The sequence below is a fragment of the Trichosurus vulpecula genome, chromosome 6 (assembly GCF_011100635.1).
Source record: "Trichosurus vulpecula isolate mTriVul1 chromosome 6, mTriVul1.pri, whole genome shotgun sequence".
In the NCBI taxonomy this organism is placed as follows: Eukaryota; Metazoa; Chordata; class Mammalia; order Diprotodontia; family Phalangeridae; genus Trichosurus; species Trichosurus vulpecula.
Genome location: NC_050578.1, coordinates 205,973,189 through 206,000,836, shown reverse-complemented (window position 1 = coordinate 206,000,836; position 27,648 = coordinate 205,973,189). Strand labels below are relative to the sequence as shown.

At 38.8% G+C, this 27,648-nt stretch overlaps 1 protein-coding gene and 1 pseudogene across 19 annotated transcripts in view; one reads left to right on the top strand and one right to left on the bottom strand.

The window, feature by feature from the left end:
* ABLIM2 (actin binding LIM protein family member 2) overlaps positions 1-27,648 on the top strand; it is a 313,210-nt gene that overhangs the window by 184,842 nt on the left and 100,720 nt on the right. For all 19 annotated transcript variants that reach the window (XM_036763471.1, XM_036763486.1, XM_036763488.1 and 16 more), the window contains exons 7-8: positions 12,316-12,403; positions 20,239-20,297. In XM_036763471.1, coding sequence (XP_036619366.1) covers positions 12,316-12,403; positions 20,239-20,297 — 147 coding nt within the window. The remainder of the gene's footprint in view (positions 1-12,315; positions 12,404-20,238; positions 20,298-27,648) is intronic.
* Positions 3,824-4,636, bottom strand: LOC118853243 (annotated as a pseudogene).

The following is a 27,648-nucleotide window of genomic DNA, read 5'->3' as shown; positions in this document are numbered from 1 at the left end:
ATCATGCAATGGGCAATTTATGAAGTACCACAGCTATTTAGAACAATCTGTGGACTAAGGAAAAGAGAAACGCCTATTTTTGATGGGTTCAGTGGGTTGAGGAAAGGGACTTGAAGTAACAGAACAATGGAAATCCTTGTCACCAGGCTTAGAAGAAACATTTTGTTCCAAATCCCACCCCCTGCTTCATCCTACCTTCTCAAAAAAATTTATCCGCTCTATAATACTTTAGGTTTTTGCTGATAATCATTCAGAGAGCTGTAGGTAAGCAGTCTTTGGCAATTCACAGAATTGCTGACATTTAAAGCTAGAAGGAATCTTTGAGATCATCTGTCCCAACTCTCTCAGTTTACAGGTTGGACAACCAAGGCTCAGAAGGGAAGTTACTTGTCTAAGATCATACAATAAGTTAGTGGCAGTCAGGACTTTCTTATGATTTCATTTTTCAACCTGAAAATAATTTGAAATCCCCTATATGTGCATTGGGGGAGTGGGAATGACATTGAAATGGAGGTGTGGAGTGGCAGCATTGCATTTTCCCCCAAGTTTCAACTCCCAACCAAATTTATTGAGGGTTTGGTCCCAAAACTGTATCAAATCCATTTTACTTGATATATTAGCCTGTAATATTTGGGAATATATGGATATTTATCAGTATTTTCTGACCCTCATTGTCCTACCTGTGTGCAGTTAGTGTTCTGAGGGTATAATTCTAATAACTAGCCTTCTATTTGAATACTTACATACCTGTCCATGTATTTCGATAACTGCTCCATAGATGGTCCATTCACCCAACACACTACACATAGTTCCCTACTTCTTTTATTATCTTCTAGGTACAAATGCATCACTTGAACTATCCATTTGACCTCTTTCCTTCTCATTCCATGACCTATCTGTTTTCGTGTTCATACATGATTCTGTCTTTTATGGCACTTATGCTCCATTTTTGGCAGTATCTTTTGCTTATGAAATCCTTAGTCGGTAGTATTCCTTCTTGCATTTTTCCATTGATCCATAAAGATAAAATCATGAAATCAAAGCCTTTTCACATGTCAAATGGATGTGTTCATTTTTGTTGACAATAGTTAACATGATCAGTTAATGTTGGACCTTGCCCAGGTAAAGTTAGAGGACAGCCTATTGTAGGAGCTTCGCTGTATCAGATTCACACTACCAAATTACTTGAACTCTTGAAGGGCATGTGTGGTCTACCACACTCTCAAATGCAGCCAAACCAGATTAAAGTATAATTGAGAAGTATTTAACCAAATAAATAAAATGCAATAAATATAGATAATGTTACTTCTAAAAAGTAAACCAGCTATGCCCAAAGTGCTATAAATCTATGCATACCCTTCGACCTATGTCCAAAGGGCTATAAAACTGTGTATACCCTTTGACCCAGCAATACCACTTCAAGATCTATAACCAAAAGAGATCATAAAGACGAGAAAAGGACCCACACATACAAAAATGTTCATATCAGCTCTTTTTGTGGTGACAAAGAATTGGAAATTGAGAGGATGTCCATCAATTGGGGAATAGCTGAACAACTTGTAGTGTATGGTTGTGATAGAATGCTATTGTGCTATAAGAAATAATGAGCAGGTGGACTTCAGAAAAACCTAAAAAGATTTATATGAACTGATGCTGAGTGAAATGAGCAGAACCAGGAGAGCATTGTACACAGTAACAGCCACATCATTCGGTGACTGATTTTGATAGACTTAGCTCTTCTCAGCAATGCAAGGATCTAAGACAACTCCAAAAGACTCATGTTGTAAAGTGCTATCCACATCCAAAGAAAGAACTTTGGAGTCTAAATGCAGATGGAAGCATACTATTTGTGCTCTCTCTCTCTCTCTCTCTCTCTCTCTCTCTCTGTGTGTGTGTTTGTTGTATTTCTTCTTTCTCCTGGTTCCTCCCATTAGTTCTGATTCTTCTTTACACCATGACTAGTGTGTAAATATGTTTAATATGAATGTATAAGTAGAACCTATATCAGATTTGCATGCTGTCTTGTGGAGGGGGTAGGAGAGAGAGGGGGAGAAAATTTAAAACTCAAAAACTTATGGAAGTGAATGTTGAAAAGTAAAAATAAATTAGTTATAAAAAATAAATAAGTCAATATATGGCCCACAGGGACACTTATGTACAGATTACTAGCCCCTGCCCTATGGTAGGTGACATCTCTCATATTCATTTTTATACATATGTGTTTAGCATGGGGCATCCAGGCAGAGCAGTAGATGGATCGTGGAGCCAGGAGTCAGGAGACTCATTTTCATGATACTTATTAGCCATGTGACCCTGGGGAAGTACCTTAACCATGTTTGCCTCAGTTTCCTCATCAGTAAAATGAGCTAAAAAAGGAAATGGCAAACCACTCCAGTATCTCTGCCAAGAAAACTCCACATGGGGTCACCAAAAGTTGGACACAACTGAAGACACCTGAACAACAACCACAAATAATTTAGCATGTCTATCTATATAGATAGATATCTGCATATAGACATATGCTTACGCACATGTGTGTATGTGCAAAGTGAGTATAGATCACAGTATGAAATTTGGGGAAAATAAGTGTAGCCTTCTTTATTTGGACCACACTTGTACTACTTGTAAAACTTCACACAGATCACTGATTCTCTCTGAACCTTAATCTCTTCATGTGTGAAATAGGCATAACATAATTTTACTACCTAACACAGAGTTTCTATGAGGAAAATTCTTGACAAACTTTAAAGTGATATAGAATTGCACAACATTTTTTTCATTTTTAAAGTTTTTTCTTTATTTAGACAGAAAAATCAAATTATTCAAAGAAAAGTGAAGTAAATTAAACATTGAGAACTGAAATTTCGACTCCCCAGGCTCCCCTTCCCATCCATTCCAAATCCTCCCCATTCCTTCCCCTAAAGCCCTTTCCTAAAGAAAATGACCAGGTAATAAATCCCTCCAACAGAGCCTCTCCCTTTTCTACGCATAATCTTCAAACCAAAGAGAAAAAAATAAGAAAGAAAAAATCCACAGGGAACATTGTCTAAACTCCCCTAAAGAAGTATGGTAGCCAGCTGGCTACAAGCACCAATGTGGGATTTACAGGAAGGGGATCAGCAGAGACTGTAAACATTACTTGGGGGAGGGGAGGTATTTTCTCCTAGGGAAAGAATCTCTGTGACTGAGCAGGAGATGGGTAGCCCCAGAGGGGGACCTTGGGAAGGCAGTGAGCTTTAGGGCCTGATGGCCCAAGTACAGGAATATCTTAGCTCTTGTAGGGGAAAAGGAGTGGGTGGGAGGGCTGCTGGGAAACCCCAAGAGTGGAGGTGAGGCTAGTAATGGGGGATTTGAGTCCTTTGTTCCCCTCCTGGGGGTCTGCACAGTTCAAGAGATAGAGGAAGTAGTCCCTAATGGGGAGAGGTGGGGGAAGATGGGCATTGGAGGTGCCAGGACACAAGTACCATACTTTGGCAGGAAGGAGATGCCTTAGAACACACTGAGCTGTGCTCTGTTGTTCTGCAGCCTTTATCAGGTGAAAAACATACCTGAGGAGGAGGTGGGGGCTCAAGTGAATACCAGAACTCAGTCATGTCATTCCCCTCAAGACTGTGGTGGCCATCAAGGGAGAAGAAACTTGGTTTTGTAGGAGGGGTGAGGATAACTGGAGGTGTCCTGCTTCCCCAGGACTCATGAAGCAGCTGTCCCTTGGGGCCCCAGCCAAGGGCCAGAGCAGATTGCAGAGAGGGCTGGGGGGTGGTCAATAGGGGAGGAAGGGATTGTGGATATCCCCTTCCTCTGGCATCTCCAGACTTGCTGCTTCTCAGTAGGGGAGGTTGGCATCCTTGGGCTGCCTGAGCTGGACTTTGAGGTGCTTCATCCCATTCTGGAAATCATTCATGGCCTGAATAGCAGCCTGTGCACTGTCTGGATTGTCAAAACTCACAAAGCCAGAGCATTTACTCTGATCAGTGGCCAGGTTGACAAAGACCGTGGCAGATATGACATAGCCAAAGGGAGCAGACATCTGATGGATCTCAGTCAGTGAGCTCCTGGGGCAGGTGATAGATGAAGATGTTGCAGCCATCAGGGCCTTCTTACTGCTGCTGATGTTGCCATTGCTGAGGGGGAGTGGGGAGAGTGGAAGGGGCTGCTGGGTCACCAAGGTTGAAGGCTGAGGGAAGGTAGGCTTGACCAGGCTGGAGGCTGCCGTGTAGTCCTACACGCCTGCATAGGCCTGCTGGAGGGGTTCACGAAGGCAGCTGGGCTCTGGACTGGGTAGGGGTGGACACCAGTGGGATAAAGGGTGTCAGGAACTGGCTGGTTGGTGGGCTGTGTGGGTATAGGACTGTAGTCATTAGCACCCAGAGTAACAGGGATGGCATAGACAGGCATGGCAGGGATGGCAAGCAGTGTGTTGATTCTGAGGAGGGGGTGATAGAAGTGGCAATCAGCCCATTGGCATCGATGGCAGCCATGTGCTGCATATACACACCTACCATAATGGCCATGGGACTGAGGTAGGCACCTTGAGCTGCTACCAGGGCTGCCTGCTGCTTCATCAGGGTTGGGTATTGGTGCTGTAGGCTCCAAACTGCGGAGCAATGGGGCACAGCGTTATAGTAATTACTGTCATGACTGTTTTATCTGGTGGTTAAAATAAAGCATGATAAAATGTTTAAAATAGAGTCCTATTCTATTAGTGATTTCTTGATGAGTTCTGCTGTTATTGTTTTTACTACTATTATCCTCTTTCTATAAGGGAGCTAAGGGCAACCAGCCTTTAGTGGTTCAGTAGATAGAGGTTTGGACTTGGAGTCAGGAAGATCTGAGTTCAAATCTAGCCTCAGATGCTCATTATCTCTGTGTCCCTGGGCAAATGACTTGGCCTCTTTCTCTGTCTTAATTTCCCCATCTGTAAAATGGAATAATATTAGCACCTACCTCCCAGGGTAGTTGTAAGGAATAAATGAGATAATATTCTTAAAGCACTTAATAACTCTTAAACCATTATAAATGCTAGCTGTAAATATTATCTTTTATATTTATTTTATCTATATTCATTATGTTGCAATCTCTATTTAACAATAAATTAATGACTCAGTATAACTATAAACCATATACTATAAGTGCCTTACTCCATCTTCATTGGTTTTAAAATAGGAACAATTTAACTCAGTAAGACAGTAGTAAAGTCAAAGATATATTCACATTCATAGGAGGAATTTCTTGGTTTTATTTAACACTGTATAATATTCAGCCAGCAAAACTATTATTAAACAGTACCCCAGCTGGAAGAGTTCTCTTCTTCTTCTGTGTCTCAGAGTACTTTTATTACATCTCTTGTAGATTTGCCATAACTTATTTTACCTCATAGTTATTTGCATGCATGCCTTTTTCTACCATACTAGAACTTAAGCTCATTTAAAGCAGGGCAAAGGATCATGTTGATACTGTTTTTGAATATCTGTATCTGCCCTCACCAATACTCATTCAGCTTATCAGTAAGTATTTATTAAATGCCTACTATGTGCCAGACACTGTGCTATGCATGGGGATACAAGTGCAGAGAATGATAAAATACCTGCTCACAATGACCTTACATCCCATATGGGGAGACAATAATTATATATAAAAGTAAATGCAGTTTAAACATGTACTTAATAAATACAAAGATATTTATCATTAAATACATGGCAGTTTGGGAGGGAGGGAACGAGCAATTAGGGAGATCACAGAAAGCTTTACACATAAGATGATGTCTGAACTACTTCTCAGAGGAAGAGGGCTCCCTTTCTGGTTAAAGGAAGGAAGGAGAGCATCCAGGTACATGGGACCAATATAAAAACATGGAGACAGGAGATCAAGTATCATAGATGAGTCTGAAATTGATTATTGATTGATTAGCAATTTATTAGGAGTTGATTTATTCATCACAGCAATAACTATTGTAACCAATTTCTAAAGGCAGATTTAGAACTATGTTGTCTATTCTTTGGTAGCATGACACTTGATAGGAAAAGAGACTATAGAGCAGTATAATACTTGATAGGACATTGTGAATGTCACTTTGAGTGAAGCTGCCACTTAAAGGAGATAAAGAAGATGGATGAAGGGTAATTCAGCCTGCTCATGGGATGTTTTTCCTAGCACTGGGTTTCTGTAGTGGGAGGTGGGGATGGGGAGTGTGGAGTTGGGGACTTTCTTTTTTTTTGCTTGTTTTTTATTTATCTAATATTTTTAGTTTTCAGCATTGATTTTCACGAGAGTTTGAATTACAAATTTTTTCCCCATTTATACCCTCTCCCCCCACTCCAAGATGGCATATATTCTGATCGCCCCATTCCCCAGTCAGCCCTCCTTTCTGTCACTCCACTCCCCCCCCCATTCCATTTTCCATTACTTTCTTGTAGGGCAAGATAGATTTCTATGCCCCATTGCCTTTATATCTTATTTCCTAGTTGCATGCAAAAACATTTTTTTGAACATCTGCTTTTAAAACTTTGAGTTCCAAATTCTCTCCCCTCTTCCCTCCCCACCCACCCTTCCTAAGAAGGCAAGCAGCTCAACGTAGGCCACATGTGTATCATTATGCAAAACCCTTCCACAATACTCATGTTGTAAAAGACTAACTATATTTTGCTCCTTCCTATCCTATCCCCCTTTATCCAGTTTTCTCCCTTGACCCTGTCCCTTTGCAAAAGTGTTTCTTTTGATTACCTCCTCCCCCTATCTGCCCTCCCTTCTATCATTCCCCCTTTTTATCCCCTTCCTCCTGCCTTTCCTGTGGGGTAAGATACCCAATTAAGTGTGTATGTTATTCCCTCCTCAGATCAAATCCAACGCGAGCAAGATTCAATCATTCCCCCTCACCTGCCTCCTCTTCCCTCCTACAGAACTGCTTTTTCTTGCCACTTTTATGTGAGCTAATTTACCACATTCTTCCTCTCCCTTTCTCCCTCTCTCAATATATTCCTCTCTCATCCCTTAATTTGATTTTTTTTTAGATATCATCCCTTCATATTCAACTCACCCGGTGCCTCACCCTGAAGGGCACATGCATATATATATATATATATGCATGTGCCCTTCAGCTACACTAATACTGAGGTCTCATGAATCATACACATCATCTTTCCATGTAGGAATGTAAACAAAACAGTTCAACTTCATTAAGTCCCTTATGATTTCTCTTTCTTTTTTACCTTTTCATGCTTCTCTTGATTCTTGTGTTTGAAAGTCAAATTTTCTATTCAGTTCTGGTCTTTTCACTGAGAAAGCTTGAAAATCCTCTATTTTATTGAAAATCCATATTTTGCCTTGGAGCATGATACTCAGTTTTGCTGGGTAGGTGATTCTTGGTTTTAATCCTAATTCCATTGACCTCCGGAATGTCATATTCCAAGCCCTTCAATCCCTTAAAGTAGAAGCTGCTAGATCTTGTGTTACCCTGATTATGTTTCCACAATGCTCAAATTGTTTCTTTCTGGCTGCTTGCAATATTTTCTCCTTGATCTGGGAGCTCTGGAACATGGCAACAACGTTCCTAGGAGTTTTCTTTTGGGGATCTTTTTCAGGAGGTAATTGGTGGATTCTTTTAATTTCTATTTTACCGTCTGACTCTAGAATATCAGGACAGTTCTCCTTGATAATTTCTTGAAAGATGATATCTAGGCTCTTTTTTTTTGATCATGGCTTTCAGGTAGTCCAATAATTTTTAAAAGATCTCTCCTGGATCTATTTTCCAGGTCAGTGGTTTTTCCAATGAGATATTGGACATTGTCTTCCATTTTTTCATTCCTTTGGTTCTGTTTTAGAATATCTTGATTTCTCATAAAGTCACTAGCTTCCACTTGCTCCAATCTAATTTTTAAGGTAGTATTTTCTTCAGTGGTCTTTCGGACCTCCTTTTCCATTTGGCTAATTCTGCCTTTCAAGGCATTCTTCTCCTCATTGGCCTTTTGGAGCTATTTTGCCATCTGAGTTAGTCTATTTTTAAGGTGTTATTTTCTTCAGTATTTTTTGGGTCTCCTTTAGCCAGTCATTGACTTGTTTTTCATGGTTTTCTTGCATCACTCTCATTTCTCTTCCCAATTTTTCCTCTACATTTCTAACTTGCTTTTCCAAATTCTTTTTGAGCTCTTCTATGGCCTGAGACCAGTTCATGTTTTTCTTGGAGGCTCTTGATGTAGGCTCTTTGACTTTGTTGACGTCTTCTAGCTGTGTGTTTTGGTCGTCTTTGTCACCAAAGAAAGATTCCAAAGTCAGGGTCTGAATCTGAGTGCGTTTTCGCTGCCTGGCCATGTTCCCAGCCAACTATTTGACCCTTGAGTTTTTTGTTGGGGTATGACTGCTTGTAGAGTATAGAGTACTTTGTCCCAAGCTTGAGGGTCTGAACACTTGTTTTCAGAGCTTTCTCTACACAGCAAGCTCTGCCACACCAGTGCTCCTCCTCCCCCAAGAACCGCCAACCTGGACCGCAACACAGATCTCAGCAGGCTCTGCACTCCTGCTCTGATCCACCACTTAATTCCTCCCACCATGTGGGCCTGGGACTGGAATAGTAGTTCTGCAGCTGCACCACCTCTGCTGCCCCTGGGGCAGTGGCTGAACTGTGAACTCCTTTTACTCTGTCCATGCAGTCTTTTTCCCACTAACCTTTTCTGTTGTCTTTGGTGTTTATGGGTTGAGAAGTCTGGTAACTGCCACAGCTCACTGATTCAGGGCTCTAGGGCCTGTTCTGCCTGGCTCCTGGTCTGGTTGGTCCAGGCGCAGCCCACGCTGGGCTCTGCTCTGCTCCCAGCTCCGTGTGATAGACCTTTCCCAGCGAACATCCAAGCTGTCCTGGGCTGGATTCCTGCTTCCCTCTGCTATTTTGTGGGTTCTGCAGTTCTAGAATTTGTTCTGAGCCATTTTTATAGGTGTTTGGAGGGTCCTGGGGGAGAGTTTTGGGCCAGACCCTGCTTTCTAGCCTCCATCTTGAGTTGGGGATTTTCTAAAGATATTGACTAACTCTGTGTCCCTGTCACCATGGGATCTTCAAGACCCCTTTTGTAAGTCCTTCTAATTATGGACCAATCACAATCTTAGTTTAGTTGGTACCAGTTGACATTATGTAATGAACTTATATAACCAGATTGTATGCTATAAAAGGATGCTATGATTATATGGGTGGGTATTTGGTCACTGAGGGGCCATTGACCCCTATTATTGGCAACTACTAGCCTTACCAGTGTGATTATGCTAGGACTTTTTGCCTCTGTTTCCCTTAAAAAAGAGATGTTTCATAACATGAGGAACATAGAGAAAACCAGTTTGGCTTTCCATAGAATGTGGGAGAGGCAGTAATATTTAAAGAAGCTGGAAAGACAACTTGGGACCAGGTTGTGTTGGGCTTTTTAAAAAGTTAAACGGAAGAGTTTATATTTATTTTATTTTAGAACAATAGGAAGCCACTGGAGGTGGTGAAGTAGGGGAATCACATGTTCAAATCTGTGTTTAAGGAAAATTACTCTGACAGCAGAATGTAGAGAATAGACTGGAGGGGTGAGGAAGAGAACAATCATTTAGGTGAGAGATAATGCCAGTCTAAGGTGTGGTATCTTTGTAAATGGAGAAAAGGAGTGGGATGCCAAAGATAATGTGAACAGAGAAACAGCAAGACTTGGCAACTTAGCGGTTATTAAATTGAATTGAATGGAGCTGGGCTGTCTTGGTTGTAAATTACATTCTGTTTTGCATCATAAGAGTGTTTTCGAAACATAATTTAGAATTATAGAACATCAGAGCTGGAAAGTAACTTAGAATTTAGGCAGTGTCTGAGCTTATAGAAAAAACCTCAGGGACCATCTTGGGTGACTTCATCATTTTACAGACAAGAAAATGGAGGTTCTGAGAGCCTGTGAGTTCCCTGGTCTCTTCAAGTTCATGCCAGAGGCAAGAGTAGAATTCAGATTCTGAATAACTGCAGTCCCTTATGGGTCCCCTGTTCTGTGATTCAATAAAATTTGATCCCCAGTATGCAGTTTTCCCCTCACCTTCAGAGAATTTCTTCATTTCGTAGAATCATAATAATTCAGCAGGCAGAGTCATACGATCATAGGTTGGGATCTGAATAGGATTAATCCAATCCCTTCAATCAAGCAATCAATAGGCAAGTAATAGCCACCTACTTTGTGCTGACTACTGTGCTCAGCTAAACATAGAGAAAAGTGGTTATTTCTCTTATGTTAATAACCAATTATTGAATTAAGATCAAGGATTTTTTCCTTCCTATTTCCTCATTCAGAAATCAGCCCCTGTAGGTTATCTAGCCAGCCTTTGAAGGGTAGGGCTGATGATAAGATGAAATATTGGACCAGATGCACCCAACTGGGAAAACTCAGAAAGGTAAAGAAATTCTCATCAAGAACGAATTGTTGAATCCCAGCCCGTTGTGTTTTAATCAGACAACTCTGAGGGGAAGTGGATTCCCCTTTTGTCTAGACTGCCCTAGGTGGTACTGGTCTGGGCAGAAATGAGTCTTTTTGTCCAAGACTGAGTGATCAGAGTCATGGCCCCCCCAGACCCTCATTAGAATAAGCCAACCTCTCATTATAATATTCATTCTCTCATTATTTGTTGAACAATCAGAGTTTATTTCCATCCTTAGGGACACCCACTCTTCCAAGGGCATATAAGCATTGAATGGATTCCATGAGTGGTTTTTGGTTTAGGAGAGACAGCCAAATAACCCTTTTATTAATTATCCACTAGCCATAATTAACAAAATGGTTGTTAGTCACCCAGAAACTGTGTCTCTTGAACTTTTTATATCTCATGTGTCCAAAACATAAATCATTAGTTTTTCCCCAAAATACACCCCTCTTCCAATTTTCCCAATTCCCATTCAGGGCACTTCTATCCTTCCAGTCACCCACATTTACAATCTCAGTTTCATCCTTGACCCCATATGTGGCATGTTCTTCAGATCCCTCTCCATCATATTCTCCTCCTCTGGATTCATTCCAGCTTAGCAATGCTCTTACTAAAATGGAACAAGGACTCATAACTGAATACAGGTTGTCCCAAAAGACTTGGCATAGTTTTAAAGTTATAACACTGATAAAACACCCTATACAGTAGTATACATCTGGTCTGAGCAGGACTGAAAACAGTGGGGTTGTCACCCTTCTTCTCTGACTCCATCTGCATTAACATGTGGTTTGGCTGAGACATTTTCCACATCGAAAAGGGAGTGAATGACTATATGACCTGCACGGTATACCTATAATCATTTCCAAAAGCCATGTGGAATTAAAACACTCTTGTAGCAAGCATACTTACTAGGCAATTTGTAATTTAGCAAACAAGTGTTCCATAATTTCAGTGAGGTCATTTTTAAAACTAAGAACAAGTTTATGGTTACAACACAGTTTAATATAACTTATTTCATTTTCACAGCAGATGTATGAAATAGTGAGAATATTATTATCTGCATTTTACAAAAGAAAAAATGGAGATCAAGTATTTTTTTAAATAGCAGGACAAGGATTTTAACCCAGAATCTCTGAATCCAAATTCTGTATTCTTTCCACTATAAAAAATGCCTCACATGTGAATTTTTCAATGTGATTTTCACATGTACACCCCCATTCCTCCTCTAGTCCCTTTTTTCTTTTGTGTCTAGAAGACAACTTTGAGAATGCATACTCATTTTTTCAGAGAAGCAAATTAAGGTCCGGAGAGACCAGACTCATGGCAGCTAGTGCTCAGGGGTTCCTGAGCAACCAGCTACTCTAATACCTTGATTTTACAGAAAAGAAAATTGAGGCCTACAGAAGGGTTGTGATTTTTCTTGAGGCTATGTATGTATCCAGTCAATAGTACCAGATCCCGGGTCTCCTGACATGAAATGCCACCATACTTTTTCTAATATGGTACTGGACTTAATGTTAGAAAGGGACCTTGGGATCAACTAGAGCAATTTTACAGAAGAAGAAACTGAGGCCCAAAGCTGTTCAGTGGTTTTCCCAGGATCCCAGAGATAGTAAATAACAGAGCTGGGGTAGAGGCTGAGGTCCTGTGACTTCCAGTAAACAGTCTCTTCATGATACCATGCTGCATCTGGAACCTACCCTCTGTACCACTCAAATATGAATAGTCACATACTGAGAATAGGGCCAGGCATACCTAAGTGCTCACAAACAATTTCTTTTGATTCCTTGCCAGAAGCATGCTATTGCCACATTCATAATGTTTCCAGTGATATGCATATTTTTAACTTGAGTAGAAAGCCTATAATTTCTTTCTTTCTTTCTTTTTCTTTTTTAACAGGCAGGAGAAAAACACTATCATCCTTCTTGTGCATTATGTGTCAGATGCAGCCAGATGTTTGCGGAAGGCGAGGAAATGTATCTTCAAGGTAAAAAAAGAAAAGATTTGGGAGATACAGGAGTCTAGAATTGGTCACAAGATGGGAAAACACAAAATTTTAAACTTAAATGTTTCAATTTAAAGATCTTGTTAATTAACACTGTGTCATAGAATCAGAGGACTTGGGGCCATAAGAGGTTCTAGAGATCATCTAGTCTACTCAATTTTATACGAATGAATGAATAAACAAATGAATAAAAAGCTTTATTAAGCACTTATTATATGTTGGGCACTGTGAAATTCTGAGGATACAGACACAAAAGTGGAAAAGGCCTTGCCCTCAAGGAGTTTACACTCCAGTCGGAGAGGATAGCACTTATGGTAGACTAGTGGCCAGGGAGGGGTGAAATCACATGGCTGGTGAGGGGAGCCATAGGGCAATAAATTAATATGCCCTTTTCAGAAATAAAAGTAATCTTGATTTGATTCCTGGTAGTCTTGATAAAAGTTCCCAAAAGAAGAGGTAAATTGGGGGGGAGGGAACCCTGATAATACATGTAGAGATATGGCAGGTTGATGGTACAGTTGGGTAGCTAGGGCCAGCTAGACATAGGGATCTCTCACCAGTCAGCACAGAGGTTCCTAAGGCTGGGGAGGTGGAGGTCCAGCTGGGGACAGTACAGCAACAGGAGCAGCAGGAAGCATGGCAGAAAGATGCTACATGAAGAAACTGAGGCTGATAGAGAAAAGGACTTGCTCAAGTCCTCAAGGTAGTAAATAACATAGACAGGACTTTAACCTATACCCTTTGAGACCAAACCTAGTGTGCTTCTACTATACTACACCCTGTGCCAGCAAGTACAATGTCAATGAAACAAGAAGCTGATTGAAGTTTAAGGTGACAACATATCCAAAATAAGGGATAGAATCATTCCATTTTTCAAGGGGACCTGAGGTGTTCTCTTACCCAAATCCCTGACTGACAGATGAACTCCCAGATAGATAACAGTTCAAACAACTGGTCATCCAACTGCTTCTGAAATACTTTTTGTAATGGGAAACACATTGCCTCCCAAGATAGCCCATATTGTTTCTAGACATCTAATTATTGGGGCATTCTTCCCCCTTGTACTTCCTAAATATCATTTCTAATTCTCTGCTATATATACCTCATATTAGTTATAGATTGCAAAATTGCATAATAAATCAATCCATTTCTTGCTGTTACATCAGTTTTATAGAAGTCTTAGACAGGGAATCCTCTGATTTGGGGACTGAGGATTTGTATTTACATATAATGACTCTCGCCTACTTCCCTAAGCCCAGGCCCACTCTTGTTGAAAGAAAAAGATGTTAATGATAAATGCAGAAACAGCAAAACAGCATCTAGAGCCTTGACAATTAATATTAATAGCTCCTTTTTCTTTAGCTTTTCAAGGTTTGCAAGGAACTTTTCTCCCAGCACCTCCAAAGAGAAAGTTAGTTCAAGTATCTTCCCCCTCATTTTAGAAATGAAGAAGCTGAGCTTCCCAAAGGCGAGCTGATCTGTCCATCATCCCACAGCTAAAACATTTTAAAACCAGAATTCAAACCTACATCTTCAGTCCCTAGGTTCCATTATTACTTTAATAAAGTTGGCATTCATCTGAAGCATTCTGAGTTAGGCTTCTTTATTGATGGGAATCTCTGGCACTTCTCCTTGTTGAATATATATAGATTGTAACACAATAAATTAAGGGGAAAGCAAGTCTCTTTAAATATAAAGATATTTATCTCTCTAATACTTCTGTTTAAACTATTTCAAGATCATTTTTAAAAAAACCATGCTCACTTAATAACTACCAAATTAATGTGCTTTTGGGCCATTCTGCCAAGGCTCATATATCATGTTTTGCTCTAAATGTCTAGAATTGCCTCTATTTCTATATGCTTGACCAATCTTTGCTGAGTTTGTCCTATTTTGTTCCACTTTGTATTTTTTCACAGTGTAGTTGAAACAGTGCCAGATGAGGAGTCAGTAGGTCTTGGTTCTAGTTTCATTCTATCACTGACTTACCGTGTGACCTTGGGCAAGTGATGCCACATTCTTGGGCCTTTGTTTTCTCAACTGGAAAATTAAAGACATTGAACTATATGATTTCTAAAGTCTTTCCCAGTTTTTCCTTTCTATAATTTAAGGTCTTTTCTACCTCAAACATTCTGTGATTGATTATTATCTTTATTTACTTAACACTTTGGTCAAATAGATGGCTTTGAAGATTTTGCTTTTTTAAAGGTGATTCTAAGTCAACTAGTTAGGACCAGTTGGAAGGATGAGACATGAAATCTGGTTTCAAATATTATTTCCAAAAGTAGTAATCATACTACACACTCTCATTTTTTATATTTTCCCTTTGAAGTCTTTGATTGGACATAAAATATAACTGATTTATGATCTCAATTGTCTTTTTTTAAGCACAGCCCTATTTTTCTGGTACTAGTTACAGTCAAATAAAGATTAGCAGTCTAAACTGTCTCAAATATTTTCCATTGCTCCTTTCGTCAGACAGAAACCAGGCTCATATTCATTGTTATAAATACTTTGTGAAAGGAACTATTTTGACTGATCTCACTGATCCCTTAAAACAAGGCCTCTTTCCTAAGGAGATGAAATTGTCCAGATCTCTTCCATCTCTCCCCCGCCATCCTCCTCACTCCCCCCCAACTTCCGCACGATGCTTATTCTTGACTCTTTCCAGTGCTCTTATAAAGACAGTAACTTACTCATGGGAAACAATAGCCTAGAGGATGGGAGTTCTAAGATACAAGCTATTTAATTGAATGAATCAAGGCTGTTGTGACATTGCACATGAGCGGAGTTAGGCCAAAAGGAGCAAAAACATTTAACGTGATAGAGGCGACTGAACTGTGAGTCAAGGGAACTGGCTTCTAATTCCAGCCCTGTCACATTACTATCTCTGACCTCATTTTTCCTTCATTTTTAAAAAGAGAGGATTGGATTAGACGTTGTCTCAGGTCCCTTCCAGCTCTAATAGTCTATGCTCTTTGCCCACTTTCTGGTCTAACATTGTATCTTATGTAGTGACATTCTATCATCCCTTCTAGCCCTGTCATTCTTCGCTTCTAAGGCTTGTCTGCATGACATACCCTATACATCCAGGCTACAGTGTATCAATTGTAATTTCCTTGACACTGAAAGCCCTTACCTGTAAATAGCTCCCTTGTTGACCTGCCACTTTGGTGGATCTGTGATCTTTTCTATATGGTTCCAATGTCAGAACCCATGTATGCCCTCCTATCCTGTGACAGTGTCATCTACATCCTCCTGTGAATACTCTCCCCAGAAGATCTCCCAAAAGTGCTGGAGGACTTTGCATAGTTCTCTTGACCTCACATGAAAACCCTTGAGCACATGGGATGTCTGTCTCTTATCCTTCACTTTTGTTTTCCATAACTAGCCAGCTTTCTTTTTTCAGTTCTACAAATATTTTGCATCTTTCCCATTGTCTCTTAAATATAGTTTTTCTCTTGGACAGTATACCACAGCCTGTTCAAACCCATCATGCATTTTTCTCTCTGTTGCTATTTGGGTGATCGACAACTTAAATTCTTTGGAGACTGTGATATTCCATGATTTGCAGATGCCTACCAGAAGAATATTGATGTCAAGAAAATAGCCTTTGTTTCAATGAGAAGCTTAGGTTCACTAAATAAAAAGAGGACCTTCAGTTTGCTTCTTGGATTCCATGGTTTGTTGTCCCATGGTGTAGTGCTGGGATAACTCTATGGTTTGTACGTCCAAGTACAAAAGAGAGTCTGCACAATATGTATTCTTCATCCTCCTGGCTTTTTTTCTATGGATAATTAGGTTCAACTCCTTTGAATTATTATTGATTTCATTTAGGAGGCTCTGCAATGTCTGGGGTCTTGGTGCATCTAGAGCAGAAGTTCTCAAAGGATCATGTGGGAACCCCTTCTGGGTCCCTGAGACTCTTTCAGGGAGTCTGTGAGGTCAAAACCATTTTCACAGAATTCTAAGATACTTTCATTTCAGATATGGTAGATATCAGTTCATATAACCCACACAAGAAAGCTTTTAAGGGGCATCTCAATGACTTTTAAGGTCCCTAAAGGGATCTGGAGACTAAAAAGTTTGAGAAGTGCCAATCCAGAGGATTTCACCATCTTTAGGGAATCCCTCTTCCATGTAGACTGAGTATTAGGTACCTTTGCTGTTTTGTTCATTGACAGCAGCAAACACTTTTGCCAAGCATAGCTGTCTCTGTTCAATGTCTTACTTCAGATAAATAGTCAGATCATTGAGCAAAGTTGTCTTTTTATTGCATGGAAGGTGCCTTGCTGAAGGAGAGCCCTTGAGATATCACCTCCTCTACTGGATCAAATGCTTTTTATTGTTAACAAGAACAAAACAAAACAGTCATTAAGGGATCTTCTATTCTTAGTGCCTTTCCATCAAATAGCCTGCCATAGAGGCAGCTAAATCATAGTAGATAGAGCTCTGGACCTGGAAGTGGGAAGACCTGACATCAAATCTAGCCTCACATACTTACTAGTTGTATGACCCTGGGCAAGTCATTTAGCCTCTGCTAGCCTCAGTTTCTCATCTATAAAATGCAGATAATAATAGCACTTACCTCCCAGGGTTGTTGTGGGGATCAGATGAAGTAATATTTGTAAAACTCTTCACAAACCTTAATGGAGTATATGACTACCATATTATATAGATAGTGACTAAAACTCCCAACATTGGAATAAAGGCATTTTGCTTCTACAGGGTCTTGTTAAGTGGAATATGTTACTATGAAAGCAGACTATATCAGCTTACAAGGGCCATATACTAGAAAAAGGATAAGTTTGTAGGATTATAGAACTTCTGAGAGCAGCATGGTGAGAGATAGTAATAGTAATAATAAATCCATTATAATAGATATTTATTATTCTAATAAAATTATATTCCACATAAGATTAGAAGTCTGTATGACAGTACTTCAAAAAAGGAAGGAAAAAAAATCATTTATTAAGCACCTACTATGTGCCAGGCACTATGCTAAGCACTTTACACATATTATATCATTCGATCCTTACAACTACCCTGAAAGATAGTTGCTGTTATTTTCTCCATTTTGCAGTTAAGGAAACTGAGTCAGATAGAAGTTGATTGACTTGCCCAGGGTCACACAGCGAATCCCATAGACAGGATTTAAACTCAGGTCTCCCTGAATCCAGGTCCAGTGTTCTCTCCATAGTGCCACCTACCTGCCTCTTCCTTAAACTAAAAAAGTAAATGTTATACCGGTCATGAATATCTGTATTATTGTTGTCATTACTATCTAAGACAACATTACCACATAGCGCAAAGAACGCTGGACTAGGTGACCAGATCTGTCTCTGACTATTATTAGCGATGTGATTCTGGGCATATCACTTCATTTTTCTGAATATCAATTTCATCCTCACGATCAGTATAATAGCACCTGACCTCCCTTCTAGGGTGGTTGTGTGGATCTAGTAAGACAGCACATGTAAAAGTTAGAAATGTATGGAATTCTTCACATAGTTGTGAAGTCTTAATCTAGTATCATTTTCATAGATCAGAACAAGATAGAAGGTTCCATAATGAACCTCCACCTATAGTGGCTTCTTCTTGGAGGATTCATGATTTTGTTGGTGTGGAGGGGGAATTGGGGGTGGGGGAGGAGTTCTATTGCTTAAGTCTTAGTAAAGAGTGAGGAAGTTGCAGTGGCAAGGTTGCTTAGTTACTGTTGTTGTTTGTCCTTCATTCTCGAAGAGGACCATGACATCAGGAAGATGATGCCGTGCCTTACAAGTGAATTGGATTTAAGTGCAAACTCACCAGCCTCACTTTCTCCTCCAGAGCCATCTGGGTCCGGTGGCAAGATATAGATCGGAACAATTGGATATGGCCCCCACTTAGTTACTGAATTATGCACCTGGTCTTCTTAGAAGGCAGTCCCAATGCTTCTACACTCTTGTCTTTTATATGTGGGGTAGAATAACAGCATTTATCAGTTTACTAATAAATAAGACAAAAATAAAGCATGAGATTTCACACCAGGGAGTATTTTTCCTATTTCTGCCATGGCACATATTGATTGTATTATTTACTAGAAATTCATAAACCTTTCTGGGCCACTAAAAAAATAGGCTGGCTTGCTTTGCACTCCAGATAAACATCTGGTATCTTGGGGACAAATGATAATTGACCCTTCTTGGCCTATTGTGAAAAACACATTCTATTGATAAATGCATTAAGAATGTCATCCTGAATATCCTCAGGAGCCTTTGCTGATAGTTTCACAGGGGAAAAAATCATAGGAGTAGGAGTCAAGAAAGCTAGAATCTTGATGTAGCTGAAGGGGTATATCCTTCAATATGTCACTTCTCCTCTTGGAGTTGAGTTTTCTGATTTACACAAAGTTCTAAGATACTTTAAAGTTCTAAGATTCTATATTCTCTGGTTTGTTTTTTCAAATTTTAACATCCAATGGTCTTTATATTCCAAGATCAGAACAATGTATGTTCTAAGGTTCCTTCAAATAGTCTGTGACCTATATTCAATATAGTACCTGTTCTATGTACCTTGAAAAGCTTTTGAGAGGCTAGATGGTACCACTGGATTTACAGTTGCAGGATCTGGATTCTAGTTCTCCCTCTGATACTTACTGCCTCTGCGATTTTGAACAAACCACTCCCCTTCTTTGGGGACTCAGTTTTCTCATTTATAAAATAAAGAAATTACCATATGGCCTCTAGGGTCCTTCCAGCTCTAAATCTATGAGCTTATGATTAATTGAAATATAGTATATAAACCACTTTGTAGCTGGAGAGCAATCTATAAATGTGACCTATGATTATTATGTAAGCTCTCGTTGCTTGGGTTCCAACAGTTTTTAACTGTAGTTTATGGCAGTGAGGAGATTCAAACTGAGAACCTGTTAACTTTATAAATTAGCATATAATTGGAGTAGGGAGAAGCAATGGCTTAATTTCGCCAATAAATTATTTAAGGAAAAAAAGAATGTCACACTCAGTCTCTTTCTCATGGTCCTAATCCATCAACCTGAAAATCTCATTAAAAAACAGAACAGCTTAATGCCTTGCGAAGTTACCCACAGGGTTAACAATCTTGCAACCTGATTTTGGAGAAATACACACTGGCACTTGTGGCTTAAATATGTTAAAGTAAGAAAGACACTCAGCTTTACCTGCCTGAATTTCTCCTTACATGTGACCTTCACAGATCCCGTAGTGCTCTTGTGAACACCAGTCCTTTAAGACTGTCATAGAGTTTCAAGATGGAAGGGATCATCCAAATCATCCTCCCCACTAAAAGAAATTTTACATATGAAGAAACTGAGGATTATATATGAGGAAGTTCTTTGTTGAAAACTAAAATATCTCTGTGGCAGAGGAAGGATTAGAATCCAAAACTCCAAATTCCTGTTTTAGAATTTTTTTCTACCACACCACACACTTGATCATACGGTTAACAATGGTCAGAGTTGAGAACTGAACCAAGGTCTCATGTTGTTGTTTAGTGGTTTCAGTTATATCTAACTTTTTGCGAACTCATTTAGGGTTTTCTTGGCAAAGATACTGGAGTGATTTGACATTTCCTTCTCCAACTCATTTTACATATGAGGAAAGTGAGGCAAACAAGGTTAAATGACTTGCCCAGAGTCATACAACAAATTTGGCCTGAGGTCAAATTTGAACTTAGGTCTTCCTGACTCCCAGACTAGAACTCTATCCACTGTAACACCTAGCTGCCCTGGGTCTCATGAACTGAAAATAAATATATTTTTGAAAATAAATAATTAACTCTAAGTAATTTATTTGCAGGTACATCCATCTGGCATCCAGCCTGTAGACAAGCAGCCAAAACTGAAGAAAAAAGCAAGGTAATATGAGTCTTAATTTCATCCCAATTTAGTTCCTTCTAGTGATTATCTTAATTACTACTTTTGTACTGCCCCAGAAATATTCCAAGATGTCCATCATCCATTCTTTATATATTTATTGAGTCCCCATACTATGTGCCTCATGTGTAGGGGTGCTAAAGATGTAGAAAATGTGCTCCCCAACTTCCAAGTGGGAGAAATGTCCAAGAAGCTGTCCAGGAATGAACTAAGGCCACGCAGACACATGACAACGTGCCCAATTGTTTGGTTCATAAATTAAGCTAGAAGACTGTAGTCTTGTAAGGCCTCATGAAAGTGCTGAAACATGAGCTGAACTTTTCAGAAATAAGCAGGTTTGATGAGGCAAAGAAGGGAGGTATCCAAAAAAATCAACATAGGTGTACGAGGAACTAGGTAGACAATTTAGACATGTGTGTGTTTTTAAAGGTAGAAACAAAGGCAAGTAACTAACGATAGAACGATAGATTTAAAACAACATCAGAAATTGTGTCAACCTTAGGTTGATAATAAAGGATGAAAACAACAAAAAGTACCTGGTGATCGTCAGTGAGTTTAAGTCACCAAACTTGGGTAAACTCTATCACAAAGTACTGTAAGGCCTAGCAGATGTAACTTCTGAGCCTCTGGCAGTCATTTTTGATAAACTGTGGTTTCATCTAAATCACTAATCATTAGAGAAATGCAAATTAGAGCAGCTCCAAAGTTGCTTACCCGTAAGACTGGCAAAGAACACAAAGAAGGAAAATGAATAATGTTGGAAGAGCTGAGGGAAAGCAGGCCCATTAGCACACTTTGCAGAGTTGTGAATCAGCTCAGTCATTCTGGAATGTATTTTGGAACTTTGCTCCAAAAGGCACTAACCTATACCTACCCTGTGATCCAGAGATATCACTACTGGGCCCATGTCCTACAGCGATCAGGGAAAGAAAAAAGGGACCTGTATACACAAAAATATTTCTATCGGATCTTTTTGTAATATAAAAGAATTAGAAATCAAGGGTGGAATGCCCTTCAATTGATGAATGACTGAAAAAAACATGGCACATGTTGTAACAGTACCTTATTGTGCTTTAAGAAATGGTGAAAGATTTGGTTTCAGAAAAACCTGGGGAAAGTTATATGATCTAAAGCAGAGTGAAGTGAGTAGAACTAGGACAACAGTTTAATAATAACAACTTGTAAAGATAAATAACTTTGAAAAGATAAACAACTTTGAAAGACTTAAGAACTCTGGTCAATGCAGTGACCAATCCTAGGATCAATCCTAGACAACTGATAATGAAAAACATTTTATCTACCCCTGACAGAGAATTGACAAATTCAAGATACAGAATTAAACATACATTTTTGGACTTAGGCAATGGAAGAATTGTGTGTGGGTGTGGTGCATATTTGTAAATTTTTTCTTTTTTTAATTTCTGTGTTAAAGGGAAAGGTGAGAAGGAGAAAAATTAATACTTATTTTTGGTTTTTTTTTTGTTTTTATTGAAACAAGTCATGGATTCAGGCCAGGGAATATTTACTTTGGCAAAGACAAGGAGTTCATAGTGAATAGCATATTTTAATGGGATAGTGAAGGGATTTTCCTATAGTAAAAGATTCATTCAAGAACCATGAATTAAATATCTATTTGTAATGTACGCTTGGAATTGGGGATACATAGATCAATTATTGGACCCAAAGATTTAGATTGAAAGATCTAAGAGACCTTAGAGGTCAACTAGCATATTCCTTGTTTTACAAATGAGCAAACTGAGGCCCAAAGTGATTTGCTTAAGACCACCCAGGTCACAGAGCCAGGATTCAAATCTAGGTCCTTAGGTATGATATCTTCCCTAATTGTGCTCTCATGGTCTAGTAGGAAGCACATGGCCAACCCATACAGAAGTAAGCAATACCATACGATAAATATGAATTAACTGTAATACAGGATAGACCATACTCAAAGTGAAGGCGGCAGAAAGTGAGATCATTTCTAACTGTGGGGAAATTACATATATTATTTCCATATATGTGTATATCTGTAGTTTTCATGCATATGTATGTGTGTATACACACATATATGTGTGTATGTATCTATGGCAGTGATAAGAAAGTGGGCTGGTCCAGACTGTGAATAGGGTAAGATCATCTTAGAAAAAGCCTTGAAAGCCAGGCAGAGGACTTTATAGAAATTAGGGCCCATTAAAGATTTTATACTAAGACATTCCATTAAGGAAATCCTAAGTATAGACTGTTTTGATACTTTGGCATGGAATATACTTGCTCCTGAAGCATGTTTTATCCAGGAATTTATAGTACTAATGAATTAAATAAGTGGAACTAGTAGCCAATCCATACCCTATTATAAGCTCATGTGCATTTTATTCATTGTGGAGAGTCTGGGGTATTTTTCTTGATGTCTGTACTCCTTAAATAACTTGGCTGTGGAAGCCAAATAATGTAGTAAGCCTGATCTAACACAGCTGCCTGTTACTCAGTTTTTGATCTTCTGCACATTTAAATCACGTTTGTTCAAACATACCATCTGGTTTAAAAAAAGAATAAAGAAAAAGAAGTCAGATGAAACCAAGGCTAAGCTTATTAGCATGTATTAACAGGCATTTATTAAGCACCTACTTTGTACAAGACCCTGTGCTTAGTGTTGATATAAAAATAAAATCAGGCCCAGACTTTCAAGAGCTTACAAATACGGGAGAGAATATGCATGAATAAAACTCTAATACAAGGCCAAATGTGATACATGTCAAAGAAAATGCAGAGAAAAGAGTATGAGAAATATGAAGAAAGAAGATTTTTAGTTAGAGGGATTTAAGGGAAAACTTATAGAAGAGCTGACTCCTGTGTTTAAAGGAGAGATCTTATTTCATTTCTATTTTGATTTTCATCTTACTTTTATAGCTATCTTTGTTTTAATAAACATCTTCATTTCAAATACATCTTTCCCCTCTCCTCTCCCTAGTAAAACATCTCTTATAAGAAAGAATAAAAAAGAAAAAGAATTAGTTCCACAAAACCAACCCAACCCATTCACCACGTCTAATAGAATGTTCAATAACAAATAGGATTTCCCTATTTGTGGCAGTTATGTGTGCCAGGACATGCTGAAGATGCCTTTGGTCTTGCATACAAAGACTGTCGATGTTTTGGATAATGATAATATTCCATGTCCTTTCTTCTCCAGGCAAAATATACTCAGTTCCTACCACCATTTCTTATGTGGAAGGGTTGTCAATCTCCTCACCATTGTGGTTATCCTCCTCAGGAGTCATTCCAGGAGACCAAATATCTTAGAATCCTGAAATCTCAGAGCTTGAAAGGAATTCAAAGGGATTCTTCGATATTTGAAGCAGAAATCCATACTTCAGTTCACCATCTCCACCTGGTGACTTTCTAGCATCTGCTAATATATGTTTTGTCAGAGGGAATTCATTATTTAGCCACAGAGCCAATTTTGCTTTTGGATAGCTCTAATATTAAATATTTTTTTCTTCTGAATTAATTCTACTTTCTCGAGCTGAACACAGCAGTCATATCCTACTAAAAGTCAAAGGGCCCTCTAATAGGAATCCTAAGAGAATATTAGCATGCAGCAATAGGATAACAAATTATAGAACTCAAATGCAATAGAGAATTATTTACAAAAATATGAATTACTAAGACAGACACAGCAGAAACTTGATCATTCTAATAGACCAAGCACAGAGGAAGGAATAAATCAAGATTACAAAAGCTGAGAAATACAATAATAAAAAAGATAATTTTAGATTAATTTTCCTAATGAATATAGATGAAAAATACTAAATGAAATTTTAACTAAACAGTATAACAATTCATTTAAAATATACATTACAACTAAGTAGGTTTTAAACCAGTCATACGAGGCAATATTAGAAAACCCTTTAATATAACAAAAGAGTTTTTAAAAACTTCAAAAATATATCATTAGATACAGAAAAGATTTTTTACGAACCAATACATATTCATGGTAATAAAATTACATTAAATCCAGGAAAACAATATACATCAATATTACAACTATGTAAATTGAACAAACAACAAAATAATCAGAAATGAATAGTACAAAATTATAATGGAACCCAATCAGAAGGCCTGGGTTTGAGGGCTGCCTCTGCCTCTTCCTCACTGTTTGACCTTGGACAAATCCCTTAAATTCCATGGGTCTTGGTTTCCATTGTTATTAAGGGAAAAGTTTAAACAAGTTGATCTTTAAGATTGTTTCTAGCACTGACCTTTCAGGCCTTTGATGTCGCCATACTGCAACAACTGAGATGTTGAAGTATGACATAGTGAATTGGAAGCTGGACTCCAAGCCAGGAAACACCTGATTTCATGTCCTATCTCTGTTACATTCTGGCTGCATAATGCTAGCCAAATCACTTAACCTCCCATTGCTCTAGGCAGTTCTCTAACGCTACAAGTTGAAGAGAAGGTGCTGACATACATTGGCAGGAGTTTTGTCATCTGGGAAGACCCGATACAAATGATTGGTCCAGTCCCCTTGATGTTGTTATTCAGCTGAGGTCATTGACCACAGATGAAAATGTAGGTCTGTAACTGACAGACTTTTCCACATGGATTATTCTTAAAGAATTTCCTTTATCCATGTGTGTTTGTAGATGCCAGTCTTCTCCACGTTCGACAATGAGGATGCTGATACTGATTAACTCCTTTGTTCATTGCTATTATTGAAAAGGTTATACTATAATTTAATGCTAGAATGTATCATGTGCTTCCCAAACCAAAATTAGCATACAGTAGTAATTAAGGAAATCTGTGAATGGCAGTAGGGTGAGGGGGGTTAGGAGAGGGAGAAGGATAATCTCTTGTGAGAGCAGTAGAAGGATAAGATTCATATCTGGAAGAGGAAGACATCAGTCTAGGTTCAGGCCAGGGTCTTTGATAGGAGTAATTGCAGAGGTGGAGATGAATGGCTCTTGGACAATGTTCAAGCTTAGGACATAAGATAAAGATTACAAGATTAAAAGTCAGAGAATTAATCCTTTGTCTAAATTCAAGATGCTTTCTGAAAGCTTGGTTACTTTTTATTCCAGAGCTGCTCATGTCATGGTTGACTGTGACTGAGCTCTCAATGGAGTGGCTGAGTCAGGGAGGTGAAACATTGTGGTTGTGTACAACTCAGTATCAGAGCTATCCAAAAGTGCTGTGAGCAACCCCTTGGGGAAGAGCGGTGTATTCCTTCTTTTGAGGCTCACTTGTTGCACTTGTTGAGAATGTTGTAGGGAGATTCTTTTTCAGACATGGTTAGGCCAAATAGACCACAAGATCATAGATTTAGGGCAAGAAGGAATTTTAAATATTATTGAGCCCAAGCCTCTCATTTTGTAGATAAGAAAATTGAGGATGAGAGAGCTTTAAGTGACTTGCCTAGGGGGCAAGTTGGTACCTCAGAGTTGTTTTAATTTGCATTTCTCTAATTATTGGTTATTTATTTTTTAATTTAATATTTTATTTTCCCCAAATTATATACAAAATAATTTTAATTCATTTTTTTAATTTTAAATTGGAAATTCTCTCCTTCCCTCCCCCTTCATTGAGAAAGCAAGCAATTTATATAGTGTATATGTGCAGTCATGAAAAACATCCTTTTATATTAGTCATATTGTGAAATCATATTGTGCTGTCATGTAAAACATATTTCTCTATTAGTCATTTTGTGAAAGAAAACAGACCAAAAATAATAAGAAAAAGAAAGCAAATAAAAGTATGCTTCAATCTGCATTCATATTCCATCAGTTCTTTCTCTGGAGATGAATATTATTTTTCATCATAAGTCTTTTGGAATTGTCTTGGATCATTGTATTACTGAGAATAGCTAAGTCATTCATAGCTGATCATCATATAATATTGCTGTTACTGTATACACTGTTCTCCTGGTTCTGCTCACTCCAATTTGCATTTGTTAATGTACGTCTTTCCAGGATTTTCTGAGATCATTCTGCTCATCATTTCTTTTTTTTTTTATTTTTTATGCAATTTATTTATTTAACATATTTGGTTTTCAGCATTGATTTTCACAACAGTTTGGATTACAAATTTTCTCCCCATTTCTGCCCTCCCCCCCCCACTCCAAGATGGCGTATATTCTGGTTGCCCTGTTCCCCAGTCAGCCCTCCCCTCTATCACCCCCCTCCCCTCTCATCCCCTTTTCCCTTCCTTTCTTGTAGGGCAAGATAAATTTCTACGCCCCATTGCCTGTGTATCTTATTTTTTAGTTGCATACAAAAAGTTTTTTTGTTTTTGAACATCTGATTTTAAAACTTTGAGTTCCAAATTCCCTTCCCTCTTCCCTTCCCACCCACCCTCCCTAAGAAGTTGAGCAATTCAACCTAGGCCACACATGTATTATTATGTATAACCCTTCCACAATATTCATGTTGTGAAAGGCTAACTACATTTTGCTCCTTCCCAACCCATCCCGCTTTATTGAATTTTCTTCCTTGACCCTGTCCCCTTTCCAAAGTGTTTGTTTTGATTACCTCCACCCCCATCTGCCCTCCACTCCATCATCCCCCTGCCTTTTATTTTTTTTTTTATCTTCCTCCCTCTTCTTTCCTGTGGGGTAAGATACCCAACTGAGTATGTATGGTATTCCCCCTCAGGCCAAATCTGATGAGAGCAAGGTTCACTCATTCCCCCCTCACCTGCCCACTCCCCTCCTCTCCTAGAACTGCTTCCTCTTGCCACCTTTATGGGAGATAATCCACCCCATTCTATCTCTCCCTATCTCCCTCTCTCAGTAAGTTACTCTCTCATCCCTTAATTTCATTTTATTTCTTTTAGCTATCTTCCCTTCATCCTCAACTCACCCTGTGTCTGCTCTCTCTCTTTTACATATATATATACACATACATACACATACATACATATACACATAGATACATGCATACATACACATTCACTTATATATATACCTAAACATATATATAATGCGATATTCCGGAGGTCAATGGAGCTAGGATTAAAACCTAGAATCACCTACCCAGCAAAACTAAGTATCATGTTCCAAGGCAAAATATGGACTTTCAATAAAATGGAGGACTTTCAAGCTTTCTCAGTGAAAAGACCAGAACTGAATAGAAAATTTGACTTTCAAACACAAGAATCAAGAGAAGCATGAAAAGGTAATCAAGAAACGGAAATTGCAAGGGACTTACTAAAGTTGAACTGTTTTGTTTACATTCCTACATGGAAAGATGATGAGTATGATTCATGAGACCTCAGTATTAGGGTAGTTGCTCATCATTTCTTATAACAGTACAATAGTGTTCATTGCAATCACATACTT